Source organism: Protomyctophum parallelum, assembly GCF_964188405.1.
Source record: "Protomyctophum parallelum genome assembly, chromosome: 3".
NCBI lineage: Eukaryota > Metazoa > Chordata > Actinopteri > Myctophiformes > Myctophidae > Protomyctophum > Protomyctophum parallelum.
This window is the reverse complement of record NC_139698.1, coordinates 31,190,002-31,216,953: the sequence shown is the minus strand read 5'-3', so window position 1 is coordinate 31,216,953 and position 26,952 is coordinate 31,190,002. Positions and strand designations below refer to the sequence as shown.

General features: G+C 41.7%; 1 protein-coding gene across 6 annotated transcripts in view; it reads right to left on the bottom strand.

Moving 5' to 3' along the window:
• Nucleotides 1–26,952, bottom strand: part of oxr1a (oxidation resistance 1a) — a 175,460-nt gene that overhangs the window by 5,460 nt on the left and 143,048 nt on the right. For 4 of the 6 annotated variants that reach the window (XM_083761487.1, XM_083761488.1, XM_083761489.1 and 1 more), the window contains 8 exons: nucleotides 21,193–21,345; nucleotides 20,590–20,774; nucleotides 18,776–19,470; nucleotides 16,347–16,506; nucleotides 11,566–11,728; nucleotides 6,876–6,956; nucleotides 5,001–5,126; nucleotides 376–528 (listed from right to left, as the gene is read on the bottom strand). In XM_083761487.1, the coding sequence (XP_083617613.1) occupies nucleotides 376–528; nucleotides 5,001–5,126; nucleotides 6,876–6,956; nucleotides 11,566–11,728; nucleotides 16,347–16,506; nucleotides 18,776–19,470; nucleotides 20,590–20,774; nucleotides 21,193–21,345 (1,716 nt within the window). Of the gene's footprint in view, nucleotides 1–375; nucleotides 529–5,000; nucleotides 5,127–6,875; nucleotides 6,957–8,443; nucleotides 8,649–11,565; nucleotides 11,729–16,346; nucleotides 16,507–18,775; nucleotides 19,471–20,589; nucleotides 20,775–21,192; nucleotides 21,346–26,952 lie in introns of those variants that run through there. The other 2 variants (XM_083761490.1, XM_083761492.1) reach the window with 2 other exon arrangements.

Genomic DNA, 26,952 nt, shown 5'->3' with positions numbered 1-26,952 from the left:
AGAAAGGAGCAGACAACATTGGACCAGGAACACTATAAAACTTAAGCTGATAAATTGGTACTATACTGTATATATATTTTTTCCCCTATTTATTAAGGGAGACCTCTTTTATTGTATCTAATTACTATCTGAATATACTTTACTTATATACTTTTAACTTTCTCACAATACACCTTTTGTTTTAAACATAAAATATCACTTGGACTACCTTTAATATATCCAATAAAATCTTTGTCATTACAAAAATAAGATGACCAGGTGCTCACAGAGAATACAAATCATGCTTTACCAATGCCGTCTGATGGCTGATCATCCACTTGTAGTCAGAAATAACTTGCAGTATCACAGTATACAAATGCAATGTACAATAATTACCTGGCCATCACTGTCCTTTATGACCATTAATACAGGGGTGTCCTGGCCCTGCATGGCCCTGTACAGGCTCTTGATACTCATGCCGTGTTTTGTTGTGCCAAAGGCCAAAGTCCATGGGTAGCCAATGGTCCGTGGCGGGAGATTCTTAGCAAGCTGGAGACCAAAGAGAGAGAGAGAGAAAATGAAATACAGAAAAGGCCACAGCCATCAATGCTCAATTACGTCTGTGGTGACCTTTTAACATTTGCTGGCTTTTAAAGAAGAATAACAGGCCACGAAACACCTACTACCGACTCTCTCCAGAGGGAAAAAAACCCCATGCAGCTCTCCCTGGGAGAGAGCCTGATAGAAGAACTAAAAGTTGTAATGGTGCATTAGCAGGGGTGTCACAGGGTATCTGAAGGTGGGGGGAATGAGCGTGGGGAGGGGGGGATGCCGCGCGCACCGAATTTGGCGTTTTATTTATTATTACTTGCGCATGCAGGGCACGCACGTAATAATTTCGCCCGGTCTTCGTTCATCGCGACAGCCACCCGCCATTTTATGCGTATGCCAATAAAACAGCAAATCTGTGCCTGGTTTGCTGGGACCAGATCACATAAATTACCATATGTCTTACATCATCATTTAGAGCTAGTCATACGTATACTATATAAATAATCAGTAAAATAAACTAGCAAATTGTGCCTGATCTGCTGGGACCAGAGTAAGTGGTGTGTATATGATATAGCTCTCAATGATGATGTAAGAAATATGGTCATTTATGTAATCTGGTCCCAGCAAACCAGGCACAAATCTGCTGTTTTATTTGCATACGCATCAAATGGCGGGTTGGCTGTCACGTTTTTAGCGTTTTTATGTAACCAAAAAGGGATCTAGAATATATCTACATCAATAAAACTGTATTTCTTATATAGATAGAAACTTGAACCATACTTAATAATACTAGGTGTTTATATGCATAAAGTAGGTAGGTAGCAAATAGTTACACCTAATAATTATACATTTCAAACGTTCCTTCACAGATATACTGAGATTTGACAGTTTACAGCGGTCGAAAGTACTTGCGCGCTCTGCAAGTATGCACTCGACAGAGTGCAGTTCTAGTTTTGTTTTATTTTAGCCTATTCCCTATTCTGTACACTACAGTGTTTTTTATGTGTTTCCTTAAGCAATTAATTAATGTACTCGTCCTCATATATCAATGAGGGCTCCATCTCCAACTGTGTTTGGCTTAATTTCCTTTATTTGCTGCGGATTGCATTCCCACCTGCACCGAATCAAAATCAAATGCGTTCGGAAGCCAAGCGAAACCCCCGTTCTTTGGCGGAGTAGTATGCGGTTCTTTGATGCGCATTAGGATTCGAATGAGGCTTCACACCTGCCAAAACGAAGCGCACTTTACGACAATGTGCGCAGGATTCGTTTTAATCGCAGTAAAGCTTTCTGGTGTGAAGGCGACCTAAGTGTCTTCCCTAAATGCTTTTCATTCTTATTTCAACTGGTTCAGCACTGGTTAAGCAGACTCAGCCATTAATCAGCAGACTAGACAGCATGCCATTAACCAGACATCTCCCCAACTTAGCACACCTCTGCAATACTATGAAGTGGGCATGTGCAAGGACATTCCTCTGCACAATTAAGGAAAGCAGTGTATTGGAAATCTATAGATCAATAGGCAAATAATAATATAATAATAATTTACAATTTAGTAAATCCAGAGCGATTTACATTAAGCAAGAACAAAAAGCATGGCAAATTGGCAATGCATCACATACAAAGTAGTTATCATGAAACATGCGTAAGCTAAGAACGTAACAGTGGAATATCTATATAATGAAACTATACATATATACTATACTATGCTATACATATGTACTATGAAGTGCTATGACTACATACAATGTAATTCTAGTGCTGTCTACAACTCTACATAACATGCTATAAGTCTGTATCAAATGCTATCCAAGTCTACAAAAAGTGCTATCTAAGGGGTTAGGGTAAGTGCTACGGGCCATGATGGAGTCTGAAAGGTGGGTTTTCAGACTACGGCGGAAGATTGGGAGTGATGCTGCAGTTCTGACTGCAATGGTCCTAGTGTTTTCACATGTTAAGCCTGTAGTGTAGAGTATGTTGTAAGCTTAACAATTTAAAAGAGAAAATTGTGTATTATGTACCCTAAGAATTGTGAAACTAAATATACTATAAAGTATATTATAATACTGATTTTGCTACTCAATGACATGAAATGCCAAATTGCACCAAGTACTTTTGGTTACACCCACTAGGCACATACTATGTAAATGTACATTTTGACATGCTTATTATTCTAACATGGCGTATTTATGTGACTAGGGTTTTAGGAACTGCAATGAATGATAGCCGGACCTATTGTTTGTGACCCTGTCACTCTGTGTAGTTCATTTAACCCATCCATTAGTATTCCTATTCCTATTTTAATTTTGTTAATTCTGTCTGTCTGTTTTTTCTTTTCTTAAAAAAAAAAAAAAAAAAAACTTACTGAATGTTCATTCTATTAAGGCAATTATATGTGCTTGTGTCCGCCCAGTACAATAAATATACTTGATGGGTGTGTGTACCGGGAAGGCTATACAGCTATATACAGCTGATTACACTGACCTTTATACTATATATAGTGTACCCAGTTTGCTCTCTACCATGATGAAGGTCTGCTGCCAGTTCATTAAGAAAAAAAAGATGGGCCCAAGCATGTAGAATGTTTTTTTCTTTAAAGGGGAATACCATTCATTTTCAACATTTTACTATGTCATTAATATACCTTACAGTTGTGGAAGTCCCCCCATTCTGTGTTGCCTATAGAACTGGAGTTCTGAAAAAAATCTGTAACATTATGAAGTACATCTCAGTGACATCACAAAGATGTACTTCATAATGTTACTGATTTGAGGGGCGCTAGCCCCTCCTATATACAGGTTAAATGTTTGTTTTTAGTTCAATGTTTGTTTTAAAAATGCCATTGACAATGAAGGGAACATTTACGCCATCTTGTCCCTAACAAACATTGAATGCAATAAAGATAATTTAAAGTTTGTTTTACATCACCATTACATCACCTAATCATAGCAACATGAGTTAGCAGAGATTAAAATAGGGTGCATTTTGCATCCCAATAGTTAAGGGACGCAATAAAACGTCAACCTCTGCATCCACGGGATGCACTACTGTACTGGTTTTTATTCTAGTTTATTTTGCTAGCTTTAGTTTAGCTTTAGACCCTGATAGACCCCGATAGACCCTGTAGGGATAGACCCTGATAGAATAATTTCTTATTCCGTTTTCTACATGAATATAACCACATTATAACCATATAAAATGAAATGGGAGTTAAATGCTGCAATTTGTAAAAATGGAAATATATGACTCCTAACTAACGTCGTTGAAGTGTCCCTGGGACTCATCTAAAAGACCATCCATGCATCCCGGGACTCATTACATTGAAAACCTATTTATATCAGTGAGTTAGACTTATTTACATCAGTGAGTTAGACTTTAATATATTACGGGTGTGATTTTCTTTTCTCAGACCTCTAGTTCTAGGCAACACAGAATGGGGGGGACTTTTTATTTATTTCCACACAACAACTCTAAAGTATATTAATGACATAGTAAAATATTGAAAATGAGTGTTATTCCCCTTCAATAACCAAACACTTACCTAAAGTGACAAGCTTGTCACTTTAGCTTACACTGTTATGACCTCCTTGAGTCCTTTAGTTTCTCAAAATAATGCTAGAATTTTAAAGGTGGTCCAATATAGTCCTCCCCTTTAAAAGGGAACAACAAGTCAACGCTTTCTCTACATGCAAATTAGTATTTTAATATAAGCAAATAAAATGATTAACATAGCCTTAGCATTCTTTTCACACACATGTAGTGATGTGAACAGGGAAGCAGCATTGTCTAGCATCAACTCAAACCCAGCACTCTTTCTAGGATCACGGAGCAGTAGCTGAGGTAGAGTCTACACTAGATAAGCTCTAATAGTACTCCACCCTCCCGTGTGCTCATCTGTGGGCTATCTGAGCAGCCATCAACTGGGCGAATGAATGCAGAGTAATTTCCCCACCCAAGCAAAAACTCCCATTTCCATTTTCAAAGAGAACCACTAAATAGCAACAGTTGGATAATAATTAGTTGAATTATTTAAAGACTGTACATTTCTGTCAACAGCATAACAAGGTAAGGTGTGTGCTTGGCAGAAAGTCCCCTCACAATCAAATCAACAGCTGCCTAATGGGAAGGAGCTGGACAGATCATGAAGTCATATGATAACACTGCATTCATTCAAGCATTGTGTAAGGTACATGAACAGTGGGGAAGTCAGGGTTTTTAGAAAGACGGCCTAGGCCGTTTCTGGATGGCTTATTTGCAAGTGAAACGGCACATTTTTGCCCTTCGGCTGAGTATGTACCGGTACTGTAAAGTAAAGAAAGGGACAGTGGTACACGTTAGCTTACCATGCAGTCACGCCAACCAATCACGACATGCAGCCACTAACACATTTTCTGCATTAAGACCTCAATAAAAGAGTGTTAAAAATGTCACATTGGTGTAAGTACATGTGGACCAAGATGTGATGATACCTTCTCTATCTGGTCTGCCTGCAGGAGGTCGCTGGGTTCACTAAGGTTGGGTTTAAATGTCTCGGGTTCCAGCTCCGTCTTGATGGATGTGCCATGTTTGGAGTTCTCTTCCTCCTTGGTGGTGATCTATAAGCACAAACAGTTGTCAGAGGTGCCTGTACAGTAGTGGGGGAAGCGCCGTCATATAAGTTTCGCAGAGAGCATCTACTTACAGTAGGGTGGGATATATTGCCTCATATGCCCTACAGTCTAATTGTAAAAGGTTACAGCAGCCACGATGAGCAAGCTAGAATCTCAAATCTGGAACTGCCCAAAATCTATCAATTGTAGTATTACAGAACAGAATATAATAGAAGAAACAGATAACACAACTCCAACTCTAGGCTACTACAAGGAGGAGTGTAAATGGAAAGGGTAAACGAAAGCAATCCAATGTAAGGAGAAAAGTATAGAAACTACAGCCAAACCAATATGTCAGTCCCACTAATATATATATTTGACTTTTTTTTATGACATCATCAGTATCAGCAATTGTTCTGATTTTCAACCACATTGGCGTCCCTTGAGCATTTTCAAAACCTTTCAAATGTCAAAGCTAGATCTACAAGCACACAAAACATCACATGTACTGTATGTGAGCATGTGTTTTATATTTATTTTTGCCTACAAGTAAAATCTGTTTTTTTAATAAGAAGATTGATGGTTTAAGACCCCAAAATGTGGCCTTGGTTCGGCTTTAATAAAAACTAACATTTAACATTTTTCCAATAACTTTCATCAAAAAATACTTAAAACACTGTCAGTCGTATAATTGCACTCCAATGCCAGGAGGATTGGCAGGGCCATAACCGTGGTCACGCTGAGGTCTGGCAGGGGACAATGCAGGGTGAATAGGAAAACCAACCCAATGAATAATTTGGATTCCAGTGTTTGAGATTTCCCCCTGCCAGCGGATTTGTTTGGGTTGTTTATCCTTCTCCCCTACAGGGGCCGATTGTGGATCACTTCACCACTGGTGGCCAGGATGGCTCTCATGTTACGGTCCTCGTTGAAATGAGCCTACCGGCATTGTCTTCATAAAACTATCCTTCACCCAGTCAACAGAGTTTCACTTCCGTCCTCTCACCCACACACCATCCCTCTAATCTAATGCCTCCCATCTCTCTCACCATCTATCCACTGCTCATTTCCACACCAGAGATATATCGTCTTTAAGGTAAAGTGAGTGCAGATGAGATAAGCTCAATCTTATCTAGAAAAAGATGTTTCCCAAGTAAACACTCAAATACTAAGTAGTCAACAAACAATAATTAATGGGAAGTCTAGTCACTCACTGAACACCAGACTGATCAAGTATAGCACTTGCACACCATGGCCGGGGGTCTAAAACAATAATAGCCTGACTAATATAAAAAAATCAAAAAAAAAAAAAAAAAAAAAAATCTCCATTTCTGAAATGACTATGGCTGAAATTACAGCTTTGTTTTCAGGTTCTGGTCTTCGGGACTTTTAAATGAGGACCCTGGTGTCATTAACTGTACTTAAGACCATGTAAGATTTCAATTAAAGTAATCGTAACATGGAGTTTAAAGGTTTTTATGTGACAGCGCCTGCTGTCCTTCACTACAATGCTTGAAGGCTAAATTATGCTTCCGTGAAATAGAGTCATGCGACACATTGCTCGACCAAAATGATATATTTCCAGCTGGAAAAACTATAGCTGTGAGTCGCATCAACACTTTTCAGTTGGACATAAAGTATTAGAAAAGTCAAAGTCGAGGCATAAATTAGGGCTAAAGGGGAGCGTAAGGGTGGTGGCAGCAGGTTGAGTCACAGCAGAGCATAAAGAGGGGGACAGAGGGCTGGGCAGGGCACCTGGAGCCGTTTGCAGAGCGAGCGAAGATCCTCGCTGTTTAGCGCATCGATCCGACGGTGGTACTCAGCCAGAGACACTACCTGGTAGTACAAAGAAAGGGACAGGAGGAACATAAAACTCTGCCGGTTCTGCTGTTGGCCATGGGGGAGAAAGGTTGGTTGAGCAGCAGAATGAGAGATGCGCACAGGGTGGGGTGGTACATTTGAAATTGGAGTGCACCGATATTAATTTGGGTTAAAGTTAAAGGATAGAGTTAGGGATTGTGCCAAGTGTTGTTGGCAGGTGTAATATTTGAACAACGATTAAGCATTTTGCATGTTTGTGTAATCATAATGTTTAACATCACCATCAGTGGATGTTATAATAGACTTGCAAGACGGCAAAGGTTCAGCAAACCAAACTACTAACGACGAAGTGCAACCACACTGGACCATCACAGGTCAATCTTTACACTTGCTTTGCAAGTATACCAGTATAGGGTGTCCTTGATTCAGAGACTACTTAACTGAGAAGTTAGCTCAGATTTATGCCAATAAATTACAACTCAGGGCGGCATCCTTCAATTTAGCTTAAACATGCCATAGACTGGCTGTTTATTAAGGCTAGTAGTATGCATCTGCCACTCTGACAGCAATAATAGCTGTCAAAATGCCCTTAACCCACTCCCTGTGTGGTGGTAATACTATAACTGACACAAAACAGTCATGATGTTCTTAGCCATGTGCATACAGGCCATCATCAATAGAGCTGCCACTTTCTTTACATCTAGAGACTCTCTCCACACACACACACACACACACACACACACACACACACACACACACACACACACAAGCTTTTAATTATTCCACAGTTTAATTATTTTTTGCTTCCCTGGCTGTGGTTGGTGTAAGTAACCTTTCCACAAACAAGCTGCCTCTTTACATCTCTCAATAATGCAGCAGTGAGGGTAAACTATAGTCCTCATGAAAAATGCACCTGCGCCTCACTTCACCCCCAGGCTGAAAGCACTTTATGTGTTGTCCACTGAAAACGAGTAAGCTAAGTAACCTAATGTTACCTTAGCTAAGCTTCCAATCCCATGTTAAATAGTTGACAGAAGAAAAAGGTTTTCCTTTTAAAAGGATAATTGTTTGGCTGGTAACAAAATAGCATCTGCGTATTATAACTATATGTCATACAGTAGTTGGCTAGTAGAGTCACTTCCTCAGCAGTTATACCAGCTCTACCAGTTCTAAAACTGTTCAGTGGAAATTACATTTAAAAGGTATGTACTATAGCTAGCAGTTGCCCCTTCACAAAACTTCCACAACAGTCTACAAAGCCACAGTCAGGCAAATCAAATGCATGATGTCAAAGAGTCTCAGAACAGAGGCAAGACGTCTAGACCTTGGATGCCCAGATGCTGACACAACACTGGCCACTTTGTTCAATCACAAAGCCACAAAACATGAGACCGGCTAACAAGGCTAGTTAGCTACTAGCCTGTGTTGCTAACAACACCAAAGCCCCGACTACACAAACGCACCACACCACATCACACAGCGTTAGAGTGATAACAACATACATAGGTATACTTCGGGGTCAGTTGCTTCTCTTGATCCTTCACCCTTCTAGAAAACATCTCTTGCTTTCTGGGTGAGGGCACAGTCGTAAAGTCTCATCACAGATTCTTGAAGTAATTCCAGTATTGCCCCGAGACAAGTTGACACTGGAGTGGACAGATTTGGCCAGCTCATTGACTATTATAGAAACATTTTTCCCCCAGCAGGGTCTCTCTCTCCTCCACTCTCCTCCCTCCTTCGTATGCTTTGAGTGGCAGTGCTGAAGGCCAATGAGCGTACGGGACCAGAGGGAAGCCGGCTCCCTATTGGACGAGAAGCCAAAGGGCTTCTGTGCTGTGATCAGGGGGAGGTTAAAGGCACAGGAACACTGACAGACTACTAGAGCAGGGGTAGGCAACCTTACCCCCTTTCTGAAACCAGCTCCTCGCCCTACACACTTGCCCTCGATATGCGCGTTCACGCGAGGCTGCGCCATATTAAGTGTCGTCCGAAACCAAGCAGCCTTGAGTGGAAGTGGCTTAAAAAGCCCTCAAGAGCGAGTCTGTGCCGATCTAGACTCGATTGCCTTGTGCAGCCCTGCTCTCTGTCCGCATGGAAACCGCGACCTACAAATGTAAGTACCACCACAAATAATTGATAAATAAACTCCTCCTAAACAATCTTCATCTGATGCAGAATAGGCAACGCTCCAACTGATGTTCACAAGGGCTCTTTATCTACCCCACCGTGAAAAACTATAAATGAAACCACACAAACAAATTATTTATAAACACCATGGATGTATATGACATGTCATTTTTGACAGTCACGCTGTATTTCCTTTTTCCATATTAATGAAATCCACATGTCCCACAAACATACACGATGCAATGCAATATAACTGTACAAACAAAATAACAGGTAACACAATTGCATGATGGAAACCATGGTAACGAATGGTGTCTGTTTCCTGTTTCTGCACAAGGAGGGCGAGTGTATTTCCAAACAGTTTTTTATACCCAGCACCCTAATCAAGGGAACTTGATTCAGCTGGAGGGGCACTTCCTGACGAGGAGAGCACTTCAAGTCAAGGGACTGGTTTCAGAAAGGGCCTTAGGCTCGGGGCCGGGTGCCAACATTGGCACAGGGGAGGCACACTGGCAAAAGTGTGTGAGAGAGAACATTTTTCTTTTATAATCCGTTAAATGAAGTCCACTCACATCTACAAATTACATCCTGCACATAATTGTACATTCATTCAAACTCCTAACTCATGACTGGGATGGGAGTCTCGGAGATACAGTAGGTGGGTTATTGCTCTGAGTTTAATGATCATTACATCCTGATGTGAAAGAAAATATTTCTAAGGTTGTTGTGTGTATCCTATGGACTATCAAAATTAGCTGGGAATATTTAATTTTGATGTGGTGTCATAATTATATATGGCACACTGACTATCACGAAAATGTAAACATGGCACTTGATGTGAAAAAGGTTGCAGACCCCTGTACTAGAGCACCGTTTCTCTAAATCTGACCCGGGGTCCAACCAAGGGTCAAAATCCTTGTGAATTTAATATTTATAATATTAATAATAATGAGCCCAAATAAAATGAATATGAGACAAAGTCGTCAAGTGAAGCAAAACATCTAATGTTTAGGGTCAAAGTAAAGATAAAGCAGCTGTTGAAGTTATTTAAATGTCAGGGATCATGTAGGCTCCTGTTGGACATTGAGACCCAGGACAAACAAATCACTTTGTTTCCTACATCATTCATTTACATTAAATTTTAAATTCAGGCCACAGCTTGCACAGTCTCAAATTATCCTCACAGGGTTTGCCGAAGGCAAGTAAACCAACAAACTGACATCTTGTATAAAATACAGCATCCTTCACTTATACAATAAGTTCAGAACTAACTGTTCCTCTTACAAGTTACTTTAACCCAGGGGTTCTCAAACCTTTTTTTATTTTTATTTCAGGGACCCCATAACCTTGAGAGTGTACTGTACATACAGGTCTATTTGGCTACAGACCTACAATTGTCCTGTTCTTTTCCCTCACAAACTCACTTGCCAGTTCTATTAACCTATTAAACCTATTAAAAGTGGCTATGAAGCCACTTTCTAAGCTACTTTGCCTTGCTACTTTACTGGAAAAGTACAAAAAAATAAATGCCCAACTACTAGAAAACATACCAGTTTGGTATACAATGCAGTATCTTTCCTTGTCTGCATGTTGAACAATCATGGCCATCTAGCAAAATATTTTGCCAATGGCTTGACCAATAAAAATAATGCTCACATGACAACACTACAAAACACCCACTCAAGAGGAGACAAAAATTACACAAACATGCAAAACACTTTGGCTGTGTCTAGAGTGATAAGGCAGCATTTCCAAGCAAAGGAAACACAAATTTCACAACAATTGTAACACAAAATTGACATAAAATTTGACAATAAAATAAAGAAATAGTACAACTTGTGAAAAATAAATACTGCGCATTCAATAACTGAAGCGTGTCAACAGTAATCATGAAATTATGATGGAATAAAAGCAAAGATAAGCACAACACAGTTTCAATTCACTTCACATAAAATCACAAAAGCAAATCAATGACTATAATTCATCTCTAGACAAGTTCACAATAGGCCTATTCAACATTACACATAGTAATGCACCAAGCCATAACATAAAAACATAAAACACGAGAGACTGGTTTTACAGACAAGAATTCAAATGTCGGTTCCAACAGAGAACTCCATTGACCATATTCACACAGTGGTCATTTTGCTCTTATGCCTGTGAATATATAATTGAAAGATTTATTTTTCTCCAGTGGTTCTCAAAGTCGGGTCCCGATTCATAGTTCACTTAAGTTCTGTAAATTATCGGGGTACGTGGCCCCATACAAACTTAATTGGGTACTGCCGGGCTCGTGAATCGAACTCGGGGCATGCTAGGCATCAAAGCCTATGTGGTACACATAGGCTCCAAATTGACCCTCCAAATTGGGGTCCTTGATGTTTTTTCATTTTTTTCAGAGACATAATCTGGGTCTGTGAAACCAGCTCAAAGACGACAGTGAGTTGCACATACAGAGTCAATAAACGATTTGTATAGTAGTTGAGTGTTGGCCTACCTCCCAGTCCTTGACATTGATATCAGTGATGGGCTCATCAGCTGTCTCCGACTCCTCATTTTTCTTGACAACCTTAAAGCCGGGCTCCCGTCCCTCCCCCCTAGCCCCCTCGCCATACATATCCGGACTCCACTGAATGAAGAACACATACAGGTGATCTGACCTGGGGAGAGAGACACAAGGTGAAAGTTCAAAGTTCAATTCCAAAATGCTGTATTATAAAAAAAGAAAGAACAAATCATAAGAAATAGCAGAAAGGTTCATCCAAAATTGTTCCATTACTCCTTACACCCAGTCAGAAATTAGGTCAAAGGGTGGCACTAGAGGAAATTTAGGAAAGGTCATGGGGTCACCAAAATCAGTAGGGTTCATTGTGTAATCTGCCTATATGCTTATGATATATCCTTTCTGCAAATCTGACAATGTGGGCTTCAATTTGCTCAAGAGAAAAGGTCCTGGGGCACTTCAATAGTTAGGGTTCATTGGGAATTCCCAGCAAATTCCATGATAATCCAGCCAGCCAGTAGTTTGGGTGGATGGATCAGCATCACCATTAAAAATGGTTTTTTGTGCTATAAAGCATTTTGCAGGTGTAGCCGTGAGTGTTCAAATGGAAAATAACCCCTTTTAAGACAAAACTATCATGATGCATACTGTTCTATGGGAAGAACAGGCAGCAATCAGAGCAGATTGTGAATTAAGTGTGGAGCGGGTTTTCAAAAGGTCAGAGCGTTTGTCTTCATCTCCTGCTCCAATTGCGACCCAGTGCCGCCGATACCATGAGTTTGAAGCATGCCCATTCCACAACGCAGATCAGTGTTGCACCTAATTCTCACCAGGAGTGTTGACTGTAGTCCAACACTCTAAATTTAAACTAGCAGCTATATATGGGAAATTAATCTACATTGAGCAACTATGTGACCTATTTATCGTCTAAAAATTGTTGGGTTGTTCACAAACGAGCTTCCAGAGATGCATTAATGATTCTTTCCACTTCTCCTCTGTGCTTATCAGCTCTCCTGGTGGGGAACCAGGGGCAGAGCAACTGGCGTGCTGTTCGGACAGCTACTGTATACAAGGCTGCTAGTTTAAAACTTTTATATTCACTATGTGCATTCGGCAGTTTGTTTATGTCAACTGCAATGTGTCAAGCGAATATGTGTCTAGTCCTCCATGACCAGCAAGAGCCCTGGTGCTCAGTGGATCAAAGTGGCCAGCTGTACCAACCCGACAGCAAAGCACACACACAGGCAGGAGAAATGCAGGCATTCGAAGCCCGCCTCATTTGTGTGTAAAGAATTAATATATTTTAGGCATTAAATGTGCCATCATGCCCAGTTTCATTAATTTAACATATCGTTGATGTCGGGAGGAAACCTCATAATTACATTTTTGAGGGGTTTCTTTTGCTATTGAACACCCTTTACGTCTGTGTTTTGTTTCGAAAATATTGAACCACTGGAAAGTAGTAAAAAGTGCTTTGGACAAAACCTCTCAACTCCATTGGACCCTAAAAATGTCTGCTCCACCACCTCTCCCCCTCTCATGGAAGTAATTGACAATATATAAACAACACCAACTTCGATGAGGCTGTATTGCTTTGTTTTAAAAATGTAAAGGTTTTATTTATTTTCTGAAAAATGGAGTTATGAGGTTTCCTCCCGACAGCAGAGATATACAGCTGCTAGCTAGCTAGTTGCGACTGTGGGGTCCAACGAGAGCACTGGTTGCTCCGAGCAGCCAAGCCACTCCTCTGCCCAAGTGCCCAACAACAGAGCTCCATAGGTGGATAAAAAGAAGTAGAGACGTGCGATCTATCCTCCGGCAGCTTGTTCATAATCTATTTGTTTACAGTATTTTAGTGTGTAAATGTGCATTGTAGTTGCTAAATCTTCATTAATTCAACCTCTACAGATACTAGTTAAAAACCTTGACAATTGCAACTTCTATACACCATGCATTTCTGTTGTATGAAGTGGTTCTCGGTGTGTGCCTACTCCATTCCTACTTCAGAGCACAGCATGCTCTGATTAGGGTCAAAGTTCAGCTTTGACGCTACGCTTTCTGCTGTAGAGCGTCCCGACACTGTGGAAAAGCATCAAGATGCTAGTCTCCATAGACTTTGCACTGAGAATCGCTACTCAATCAGAACGTGACAGCGTCTTGACTCATGACAATGCTGTTGTGAAGTGGGTTTTAGACTTGATCGTATATAATAATGGAATAATGGACTGATTTCTGTCATTAAAATGTAATCCACAAAGTCTGACTGTTCATTTTGTTTTTATCACCAGGCAACCAAAGGTTAGGATTTGAAATGTAAGTGTCTGGGTTTTCACTGCCTATCACACACTTGCTTTGCAAGTTCATTATCCTGCATGTAATTCTGAACAGTTTTTGTCCTTCAAAGTCTCTGAATTAGAGTCGTTTCATAGGCTTGGGAAAGGGCACAGTCATAGAGAGAGAAATAGGTAGAGTGTGATTAGCCCGCAGGATTTATTGTTATTGCCCATTTTCTAAAGTCAATGCCTACATCTCCAAGTTAAAAATTGCTTTGTAATTCATAATGGATCAAACTTGGATGGTGTGTTTTGCGACAGTGTCACTGTCCATGGTGCTTAAGGGTGCATAGGGGTAGTGTATAGGTCTGATCTATACATTGTGAATATAGGGTATGTGTTTGTGTCAAAAGAGAACATTGTGCTGTGAACATTCTAGATGAGAGGTGAGGAATTGTGGCAGAGAGCTTTTCAATATCATTATAGCTTATATTAGTTATATATGGTTCATTCTGCTCCCTTGCTGCTCTCCCACACAATAGTGAGGACACTTTACACATCATGCGGGTCGCCTGTCATCTAGGTCAGGCCACAGAGAACAGTGTCTGGAGAAAAGTAGGAGAATGTCAGGGCGGTATGCCTGAAAACGGTTTGCAATTAGTTTGCTCACACCTTCATTTGCTCCAGAAGCCTAGAAATAATGAAAAATTATTAAATTAATTTTACACATGGATCGTAACAAAAAAATAAAAAATAAAAACAGGAAGATACCTGACCCAGACTTTTGCATTTCAAATCCACTGCATAATTAGTTTTGTAGAATTTGTCTTTGAACAACCATTGTTCCCACTGCAGTAAACACATTCCATAACCAACGAAAAAAAGCATGCAGGTAAGCATGCCTGCTATTTCCCGGATTCAAATGTGATTAGCCGTCATGAGACAGGAGGGTGTGTGTTGTTGATGAGTCAACACTTTGTCCAGCTGAAAATACCTTGTTTTTGTCACAAAGTATAAATTAGCCTTAACTTGCCATGTGCAACCTGTACATATACAGAAGGGACCCTGTGCAGTTCAAGGACTGGTTAAACAACTGATCAGATTCAGCTTCCTGATTAACCGCCCTTTCTCTGAGAAGAGGGACAGAGACAGCACTGTGTTGGATCCAGGAACCCATGACTAAGCCTCGTCAAACCAATTCCAGCACAGCCTCAAATAAAACGGCTTTCTCAGAATATTACATTTTAAGTTTTAACTAAATAATTAAATTAAATTTACCTATTGGTGCAATCACGATTAATTCACTAAAACAACGCATCGAAGTACCATGTTTCCTTGGTTTGAGCCACCTTCAGTGATAAAATAATTATGATACTGATAACCTGCCAACTCAGCATTCAAGTTTAAATCAGAGTTGGTGGTTGGGGGCAGTCAGGCCTATTGATACAATTCATTTAGATAAACAAAAACACTAATTAAAAAAGCGGAGAGAGTTCACATTCCACAACATTCTCATTGGTGGGGAAAGGTTGCATACCATTGTTGTTATATGTATCGTTGTCGGGAAGGAACCTTGTATCACCATATTTCAATATTTTTTTATATGCTCTTTTTGCAATTTATATGCTCTTTGCAATTCTTGTAATTGTACAAGAGTGACAAAGAGTGCAATTGCAACGCATTGTGAGCTTGTAGATCTGCTACTTTCACTGTGAAAGTTAATGTGTTTAAGTCTGACAGTAAGTTTTATAAATATTTAACCAATGAAAAGTATTAGTAAGAGCTTGTGACTAAATAATAACTACTTTGGATCCCGGTTATTTTGTCAATTTCTTGACAAGTATAGTTTTGAATATACAAGGTTTCAGCCCGACTGCGACGATGTGCTCTGTGTGCCCAAGCACTGGGCGTCTGCCTGTTTCCCTGCAGAGTCAATGAATAATAAATCACTCTGCTGTGCAATGGTGGTAGCTGACCCAGTGGTGGAGTAGATGTCAGGTGAAGTAGCAATAATACAATGTAGAAATACTCTTTACTGTAGTATAAATCCCATATTGGAAATCTTACTTGATCAAAATATACTTGAAATATAAAATTCGTGTATGTTTTTGTATTCATCTAAATCTGCAAACGTCCCGAGGTCCAAACATTCAACTGCAAACTGACGCCATTGCGAACTTATGATGGTGGTCTCAGAACTTCTGCACCCCCAGATGTCCCGACTCTTTGAACTACTTCGGAAAGCCTGTCCGAACCGGTCATTTGTTCTGATGTCAGAAGGAGCATGTATTGGCCTCAAAGCTGTCAAATAATTGTAGTGGAGTAAAAAGTACAGAATTTGGGTGGTGGTCTGACCAAACAGATCTAACCTATTTGAAAAGGTTTGTCCATGTCCACTCACTCCACTCCTCAATGAAACCACTGAAACCATAAAGAAAATGCATATCAAGATATTCAACGCATTTGCCAAAGTCTGGCGGGAGGCTTAAGCAAAGGTCTGACCTCTCCTGTGGCACTGAAAACCAGTACTCATGCTTCTTGCCCCGCTGCGCGTACTGCTGCATGGAGGCGGTGGCATTGGAAATAAAGGTCTTCTTCATGGGTTTCCCCACCCGCAGACACAGGAACTTGTGGGTCCGGTGCTTCCGCCTCTCCACAGGCCCTGCGTAAGAAAACAGAAATACTCATACGGTAAAACTGAACTGTGTTCTTAGGCATTACACATGTACAGCTGAGTGACACATTGTAGGAAAGATTTGAGTAAAGGAGATACGAATGCCGATAAGCTATCATACAGGTCAGGTGGATTGCATAAAGGGACATTTTTTGCAGCATATGACCAATGGCAAACATGGACAATTCTACCGACAGTAGATAGAGTGGCTAATTTCACAGACAAAACTATAGTGGAAAACTAATATTAGACCAATACAAACATAATCCCGGCTAAAACCAACTTGGTCGCAACTGCCAAATTCAGCTGAAAAAACAGCTGGCAAAGAATTGCTAACTGTGTGTAACTTGATACTCATAATATATCTGCTCCATCATTAGGGCACAAGTAGATATGACTATAATTGCATTTGAGCATTCCATGAAATAACAAATAAAATATGAATAGTTTATTTAATTTAGGCTTTCTTTCAGCTGCAACCCCAGTCCCAGTAGTGTAAAACGGTCTTGGTCCTGAAGCTACCCCGCTAAGCCCAAATCCTGCGTCAAGTAGATCTATACATACTGTAGATCTGTCTGTCTGTCTAGTATATGCCTAAGATCTCAGCACAATTGAATACCTATGTTTTGGACCATGTGAAAACAATTTCCACCATGATCAAAACACCAAAAAGGGGAATATCGTTTGTTAGAATGTTGTGCCATCCTCCCAGTAGAGTTCCACAGATTTGTACAATCTATGCAAAGGGATATTATTGAAGCTGTTCTGGCAATTTGTAATGGCCCAACACCTTACTAAGAAGACACTGTATGTTGTTGTTTTACTTTTAAGTTAATTAAATTTTCATCAACGACATACAACTGCAAATTTGGAAATAGTAAATGTAAACCCCACCTTCTTAATAAACGGTACTCGTGATGTGTTACGTATTTATGTGACCTAATTTTCTTCCTCCCGTTTACTGGTAACTTCAACTGGCATTAGTGATTTTGTAGCAGAAAGAGAGCAGACGACAGACATAAGTGGAATAACAGACCCTAATTGATAGTGCCACAAAGTCTTATGCCCCTGGTACATTATCATTGGAGCATTAGAGGGAAAAGGATCTCATTGTCAGTGACACAACACTGGGACACATCCTGAGCCTTTGGCTGGACAGCGCTGCATAAAAAGCCACAATGATATGGGCACAAATATATTAATCTAGTTAGACAACTGTGCTCAGTGGGACAAATTAAATGTTCAAAGTGCATTCATTGGGTATGTAGTGCAGCTTGTTTTTGAAGTTTCTCCCGTTGCCTGTGTGGGCTGAGCTAATGTGTGGAGAATAAAGGGCAGCCCTGCTGAGATGTCCGTGAATATGAACTACTGTTTCAGCACAGCTCTCTGTGGGATAATGATGAAGAGTAGTTCAGATCTTGCTCTCTTTCTCATTGTGGGAAGATTGGTATTTTTGAGCACACTCTTGTGTGTGCAAGTACAAGCCATTATGTGGAAGTCAATGTCATACAAACATTGACTTTTTCATCAGATAAGAAGACAGATATCGCAGCGACCATACCGACATTTAGACTTTCCTCAGATAAAGAAGACAGATAGCAATTGAACTTAAACACAGCATGGCAACAAACAGTTGCAGGAATTCTGTATTTACTGAAATACACATGAGAACGAAAAAACCCACATCTGGAGGGAAGGCTGTAAAATATAAACAGTTAACTGTTTGAATGCTCCCTCAGAAGGGTTTTTTGATGTCGGCTCTAATCGCCACTATGCTTCCCCCTCAGGCGTTAGGTATGTATTTGTGTTGTTGTGTTTGATGGGCTTTGGCTTATCGCCTGGAGGAGAGCATGTGGCTCAGACCACAAGTGGCCAAGATCAAAGAGCTTGTATAAGAGGCCCATAATGCCCAGCTCGCACCGCTAAGGTGATAATAACAGTCAGAATGTGATTTCCTCTCCTTTTTTCATTCCAATTACTAGGGCTGAGGTGCGTAGTTGCAACATAAAGGTTATCGTGACCTAACAGGAGACAGTTCATTCAAGAAGCAGTCAGAGAGGCCAAACTTTGCTTTGAATACGTGGTTGAGCCGCAGAGCTGAAAGATGCTATTCCAGACCCTCACTTATCCTGCAGGTCGTATGTTTTCCAGCTAAATTGTTTTGACAAAAAAGAACATATATAGTCAACTTTTTAAACATGCACACTGACTGCTTCTCTGAGTTGACATAGATGTACGGAGACGGGCATGTGTCTACCTTCTGCAGAGCTCTGCATGCCCTCCTTCTGCACCTCCTCTACATTCTCCTTTTGCTCCTCGGCTTGTTGCATAGTGTCTGTTTTTGATTCTTCTGTCTCCTCCTTGGCGGCCCCTTCTGGGCTGGCTGAGACCGAGGGGTCTGTGGCACCAGGGGTGGCTGAGCTTTGGGACCCTGCGCAAGAGGCGCTACTGCTGGGGCCCTGGGCGTGGCTAGTACTGCTGCTGCTGCTGGTGGTGGTGGGTGTGCTTGGTGGCTTCTCTACACTGTGCTGCTTAGACCCCATTGGAGACTGACTCTGGTTATCACTGGCAGTGTTGGGTGGATTGTCCTTCGCTGTGGCCGAGGCGTTCACTGTGTCAGGCTCCTCTGGCTGGCTAACTGACCCACGTGCACTGCCCGAGGCGCTCGACAGGGCCTGGGGCCGGGTGCCGGAGGCTTCGACCTGGGTGACTGTCTGTACGGACTCTGTGGAGGCCCCGGAGGACTTGTCCAGTCGGAGATCCTCCGTGCTCGCCTGCTCTTCTTCCCGGATGGGTGAGAGCTCTGTCTCGGTGAACACGTCTTCAGAGACAGAGCCTTCGGTGCTACGCGGGGCTGTGCTGCCACCATCGTTGGCCCCCACGTCCCTCAGGCGCTGCTCTGCCTCCCTCTGCTGCGAGGGATGTCTCTCAGCTGGAAGAGGCTCCAGGTCACTGTAAACGACAGCAGGGAGAGAGAACACATGCAATTATGGCATATGAATTTTGCATGTTATAATGATTGATTTCCAAATGTCTTATTATGCACAATGGCAGCTCCAGCACTCTAGTTAGCACTCAAGTTAGAGTTAAGAAATGGGAAGATAAGCAACTTGGACACTCAGGCATGAAGGAAGCATGAGTTCAAGTCCGTTGCTCTCCCCTTGTCCCCCATATATGGGGACTAGGTTGGTGGAGGGTGTGTAGAGCCCAGGATCACATTAGATGATTGACACAGGGGTGAAAAATGGGTTACAAAATTGTGGGATATATATATTATATATATTTATATAGAAATGGGAAGATGTTTTGGTTTACTTTCGATTTGTCACACCTGAACGTCGCAAATGAGGTGATGTGCAGACAGACGAGGAAAAATGCCTGAAAAGGAACAAACTATGGGTTCAAAAAAGGATTCCCAGCCGACAGTCGAGCATGTCTCTGACGACACCCACTCACTGGTACACTGCTGTGAAACAGGCACTTGTTCAGATTAGGGTGAGAAACGGAGGATGAGAAAGAGAGCTAGAGAGAGAGAGAGAGAGAGAGAGAAAGAAAGAGCCTGGAACACAGCTGAAATAAAACAGCTGAACTGCCAATAAACGTTTGCCATCAAGATAATGGCTCCGTGGGCAACACTCAACCAGGTAAATACCCTCCCTCCCCCCAAATGCAATGCCAAAGTGGATCTCTGGGAGGCAGCATCAGAGGCTTTTAAGTGTACAGTTCTTTATGCATAAAAGGACTATGGGTGAGACGTCGGAACATAGGAGGGTGAAAGCTTAATTCATTAACCTCAGCATGAATGCCACTTCCTTTAATTTTTGGGTGGAAATAAGAATTAAAACTGGTTTGGCTGCTGATGGCATCTCAGTCAGATGGAACAGGAGCAAATGGCTAGAGGTGCATTTCCGGTAATTAAACTGAGATATAACCTTTAAGTACAGAGTTTGATGTTAGTTCAATAATTGCACAGTCACATATTCTGCATTCTTGCTGACTGCTGCTCCCCCACACCAAGAGGAACTGCTTTACACCTGAATGAATACTACCATTGCGGCCATTCTTTCTTACTCTGGCAAGCTGCCTCTGATCTTGGAGTCAGTGATCTCCTTGCAGATGGCAGCGGACTGGACCTCTTCCAGAGGACACATGATGCCATACTCTTCACAGCCGTGGGCCTGCACCAGGGGGTCCATCCTGTGAGGGTCGAACATGATGTTGTTGGGTGTCACTAGCAGAACACCGCTCACAGCACCCTGAGAAGGAAGGAAGGAAGGAAGGAAGGCCGGGAAAGTAGAGAGTGAGATATGGACAGAAAGCTGAAGAAGTACAGGCAAAGGAATGATTCAACTGACAGCGCCTACTGATGTTACGACGAGATGTTCTATGCAACCCAAAACATATTAATCAAGGGACATTAGGACTTACAAAACGAACACAACTAGAGGCTAATTCCTGATTCCTGATTACATCAAAGAGAGGTTATTGACTATAGCAGCACTGACCACAACAATGTTTTCATTTGGAGCCAATGACACTAAATCAACTGTGGCTCAATACCATGGAGCAGTGTTGTCTAAGAGTCAGACAGCAGGCTACATGGGCGCATGCACTGTACACACAATGTGCACACTCGGGCGCACACGCACAAACACACCCATGATAATGGCTCACCTTGCCGTCTGTGATGTACTTGCAGTTGATCTTGAGGAACTTCTCTGTAAGGGCCTCTTCCTCCTCGGAGGTGGATGACACCACTCTGGACTGGCGCAGGGCCGAGAACACTGGAGGATGAGCAGCTTCTGGTCTGGACGGTCCATCTGAGTCCTGCAGAAGTCAAGAACAGAGCAAGAGAAGAACAAAGCCTTTGCATTAGTGTACTGCTAGAGTGACTTTACTAGCGACCGTAGTGGAGACTTTTTGATGATCGGCTGCCTCTAAGCCAATGGGAGACTTGCCCATAAAACCCATACTCTGATACTTCGCAACGTGAATCCGTATTGGCTGCATGCTCTGAACGCTGCAACGTGAATCCGTATTGGCTGCATGCTCTGATACGCCGCGACGTGAATCCGTATTGGCTGCATACTCTGAACGCCGCAACGTGAATCCATATTGGCTGCATACTCTGATACGCCGCGACGTGAATCCGTATTGGCTGCATACTCTGATACGCCGCGACGTGAATCCGTATTGGCTGCATACTCTGAACGCTGCAACGTGAATCCGTATTGGCTGCATGCTCTGAACGCCGCGACGTGAATCCGTATTGGCTGCATACTCTGAACGCTGCAACGTGAATCCGTATTGGCTGCATACTCTGAACGCCGCGACGTGAATCCGTATTGGCTGCATACTCTGAACGCCGCGACGTGAATCCATATTGGCTGCATGCTCTGAACGCTGCAACGTGAATCCATATTGGCTGCATACTCTGAACGCTGCAACGTGAATCCATATTGGCTGCAAACTCTGATACGCTGCGACGTGAATCCATATTGGCTGCATGCTCTGAATGCTGCAACGTGAAGCCGTAAGCTGAGGCAGAGGCTGCGGCACACAAACTGATTATTCATATTGATTATTCTTTCATAAACGAGAGCTTGCTGCAGCTGGTAACTATGACAAGTAATTTTTGTTTTAACCTGTGAAGTTTCTGCACTACAGGTATTTGTTGTACCTAAGCTCAGGCACATACCTGCCGATAAGTGGACTTACTGATGTGTTACCACTTCCGCACCTGTTGTTTAACCTCATGTAGGCTACATTATCATACTGTATCTGTTGGTCTGTCTTTTTTAGTCCGACATAAGTCCAGTCTTGTGAGGGATGAATGGGGAGATAAAAATGTGTGGGGGATTTGTCTGTCGAGTGGACTATGGAAACTGTATGCAAATCCTGATTTCTTTCTCTTTAACATGATTCTTTAATGTTTGAGTTTTCTCCCTGCATTCCCTGTCCCCCCTCCATTTTCTTTGTCTTAATTACTTTCTGAAAAAAACAACAAAATGATGGAGGTTGCGCAAAACTAACTGCTTTACAACTGTAAACCAGTTAAGTGACAATAATGTTGTATTTTATAGAGTAACTGCAAAAAAATTAGAAACTACAACATGTGCTGTATCACTGATAACTCATAACTGTATCACATGCTACAGTACAGTTAAAGTAGAGAATCCAAATGTTGGTTCAGTTGATGAAAACAGGCTCCCTTCATCAAACCAATGTGTAAATCTGTAATTATGGACTCTACAAACAAATATCTTCTGCACTAGGGGACAATCAGGTCAAAAGAGGCACGTGGGAAGAGAAATGGGTTGTCGAATTTCAAGCTTAAATGAACGTGCATCCTCCGTTTAGATTAATCATGGTAATTAGGTGAAAAATTTTCTTATGAAACTGAAGCATTAATCATTATGTTCTTTCACAACTTGATGCCCGGTTAGCATTATTTAAATAGAGTCTGACATGTTCCAGAAGAATTTCAGAGACAAGCGCTTATTATTTTTCCCCTTCACACTTTGTTATTGAGGCTGTACTGTAAGATGTGTGTTTGTTGTCTTTATTTATAAACTCAGGCTAACACAGTGCTTTACATAATACTGAAGAAATACAACGTGTATAAAATATTATGTGTCTTATGTGAGGAAAAAATAGAATCAAACAAACAATATGGACAGGCCTTTTGATAAAAGTACATTTTAAGAAGTGATTTAAAAGAAGACACTAATTTAGCGGAATGACCTCAGGCAGATGATTCAGAGCCAAATAGCCCTGACAGCCAACCGTTTGTCTTCAGCCTCAACTTAGTAACAACCAGCAGGTTCCTGCCCGAGGATCTCAGGCTGCTCACAGGCTTGTAAGGGGTTAATAATTGAGCACAATAATTATGGGTCAAGTGCCGTAAAAGTAATCAGTAAACGGCTAACGCCTAGACAGGCAACCCGAGTGGGGATGAGTTTATTATTATTCTTCATCTACAATCTGCCGCATAATGTTGCAGTGCAACCAACCAGCCTAGAATTTTAATCTTGTCTAAACTATGTTATTGCCTGTGAATGTTGACAGATCCTGTATAAAGCCCTTATGTTGCCATGTCTTTGTCTACACAAGTGTCTGTGTGCAATCTGCCCCAGATGGTATGCCTGCTTGGCTACAAGCACAAGGCATGGTGGGCTGGGTGGTGGTTCCACCAGCAGCCTGTTGCATGGAGAATGACTTCTCTCCGAGAGAGACTGGATGATGTTCAAGAGATTGCCTTAGTGATTAACCAACTACAGTAACTGAATGACTGACCTCATTTGCAATGGGATGCATTGTCCCCATGTGAGACTGAGACATTGTCCCCTGAGTTTGACAACACCGGTACAGCCGGTACTAAAGGACTAAAACATAGGTCTAATGAAAAGGCACTTTTCTTTTACATTAATTATATTTATATTAAAGTTTGCTTGCCGTGTCTACGGAGTTCTCCAAGCGAAGGGGAACAGGCATGTAATATTTCTTAGATATGATTGTCACTAATAAATCCTGCACATGGTCGGAGGAAAAACACTGACAGACCAACATCAGAGATCTTACAATACTCGTTAGCACTACTTGCATGTGGATTAGAGGAAGCACTTTGCTGGGAAGCTTTTGGCAAAGTGAGTCAGTTTCACTGCCCTCAAATTAGAGGTCATAGTGTGAAAGAAGAGTGTAAAATAAGGACACGGATGAAAAAGGAGGACAAAAGCGAGAAAAGGGGCAGAGAAGGGAGAAGGAGTGGCAGGGTGTTAGACGCCGAGAGCGATCGGAGAACCAGTGAGGAGGCAGAGAAGGCAGAACAACTGTCTGCTGTGCTCCTGCTCCACGCCCCCACATCTCCCAGCAAACAGCCTGCAGCTACTGACCCACACCCACACAATCAGCCCAGACTGGGGGGACAATCTGTTACAGCCAAAACAAGCCTCTTTGACGAGGAGAGAAATGTAAAAATCCTAATCGAATTAACAAAGTTCCTCAGTCGGCATGGAGAGACCTGAAGCAAACCTCTAGAAATGTCACTTTAAAAACTGTGTGCTGAAAAGGCGTAGAGAGAGAGAGAGAGAGAGAGAGAGAGAGAGAGAGAGAGAGAGACGGAATCAGCAAAAATAATAGTTTGCTTCTACAGTAAATAGTTTGAACATCTGACAGTTTTTCTAGATAAATAACATCAGATTTTAACCTGTAGCTACTATATCCAATTGTACACTGTAAATGGTACCCGGAACAAGGGAGGCCAATTTTACCCACAACTTTGTGCGCGGGTTCAGGTGACCAAGTCATACAACTTGGCCTTTGCAGAGTATGCAGAAGTGCCGTTCACGCCTGTGAATTGTGTCCATGATAAGTCACTGCTTATACCTCTGCGTTTTCAACCAAGTTCTGTGCCTGTTGGACTACTGGCCAATCACGGCGGGCCTTTCCTCATAACAACGTGTCACACAGCAGGACTTTCAGATAACTGCGGTAAAACAACAACACCACGGACGCACTTGGATTATCTTTTCAGTCACAACCTGCTCAGCATGGACAAAACACTGCCTTCGTTCAAAATGTACGCTTTGTGTGTGTCTCTCACTCGGACACACAATAAATTATTCACAAAGAAACAACAAAGACACTGATGCGTGGTGTTAGACGTGAGTCCACTCTATGACGCCGTTTAGACTGGCAGCCCAAATTTGTGGTCAATTCAGATTGGAGTCACATTGTTTTTATGCAGTCTGACCAGCAAAAAAACACATGGAATCTGATTTTAGCTAATCAGATTTGTGTCACGTTCCATAGCCTTGGATCTGGATAGCAAATCTGGGCTGCCAGTCTAAACGGGGCCTAAGACATTAGATGAAATTAGGAATAATATTATGCCGCTTCCATTTGTGAGCTAATCACTTGAGTGAAGGGTTAACTCAAATGTTACATCAACTAATTGCACACTATAGCCTACTGTCAATGAAGAAAATATATGCAGGGCGATATCCAAATTATTTAACTATTGCTAGGACCCTTTATTCCAGAGACATTCTGTTTAAAAGCCCGCTAGACACAGACCAAACAATGCAGTAAAGTGACACTAGGCTGAACTTAACCTACTGTTAAACTTACGTTTGCAAGTCTTTTTTTTTTCCTTATCCGGCAATAATCTTTGACATGCATATGCAAATTGCTTTGAGTATAGTCAAAACTGAATACAAGTCAGATTTATAGGGGCTGAGGTGGCTCAGGGGTAGAGTGGCTGGATGGTAACCGCAAGGTTGCCAGTTCGAACCCGGACTCCCCCAGCGTTGTTGTCGAAGTGTCCTTGAGCAAGGCTCTGAACCCCTAATTGCTCCTGATGTGCTGGTTGGTGCCTTGCATGGTTTCCGCCGCCAATGGTGTATGAATGTATGTGTGAATAGGTGAATGTAATGCACAATCTATGTAAAGCGCCTTGGATAAAGGCGCTATATAAATGCACCATTTACCATTTATAGAAGAAAACTTAAGGCAAGGAATAAGAAAAATCCAACTGAAGCACCATCATGCATTGTCACATGAAAACAAATTGTCATCGCAAGGTACTGTAGAAAGCAAGCAGGGTTTGTGTGCAAGAGAGAGAGAGAGAGAGAGAGAGAGAGAGAGAAGGAGGCAGACACTAGACAGACAGACAAGAATGAACTGAATCACACAACCATGTCATCACTTCTCATGACTCATGTGGTCAGCCTCAAATCAAATGATTCATCACAAGTACTGTAGTCCTTTCTGCTGTAAAGGTGCAAGATTACATTAAGGTGTGAGAGGATGATCAGTGTCCTCAAAAAGCTAAAACAATGTAGAACTGTGAAGAGAATATCGAATTGCGCACGCACTGTACGTACGCACCCATCCAGTCATGCACACACACAAAAGTGGCACACATCACACATCTGGGTCAAAATAAGCAGCTGGGAGTCAAAACATGTCAAGCTGTGGGCGAACTCGGTGACTAGTTTTTGAATTTTGTCGTGGTGTTAGGTGTTACTATTGGGTGTGCTAAATAACATACTACAATTTTAGGAAAAACGAGCAACCAGAAAGGCATCGTTTTCAAGATGGTGTCCACTGTGGCTAAAATGAGCTAAAATGCCTATAAACTGGGATTTAATATGTAAAACAAATCATAACAATTATGCACTTGGTAACTACTTTTTAAATTTTGGCATGGTGTTAGGTATGGGCATAAGGTTTTCAGCAAACTAATTTGACTCACCTCTAGTGGTCGGTTTGCAATGAAGATATGTCTGTATATGGTTGAAACCCCAAATAATTGATAGATTGATATTCCACCTGTCATATTATAGTGATCTACAATACTGCAAAACTGTAAACATCCCTCTGGCACTGCTTTGCTGTCTATGAGCCTTGTAACTATTGGTAATTTAGTATAAA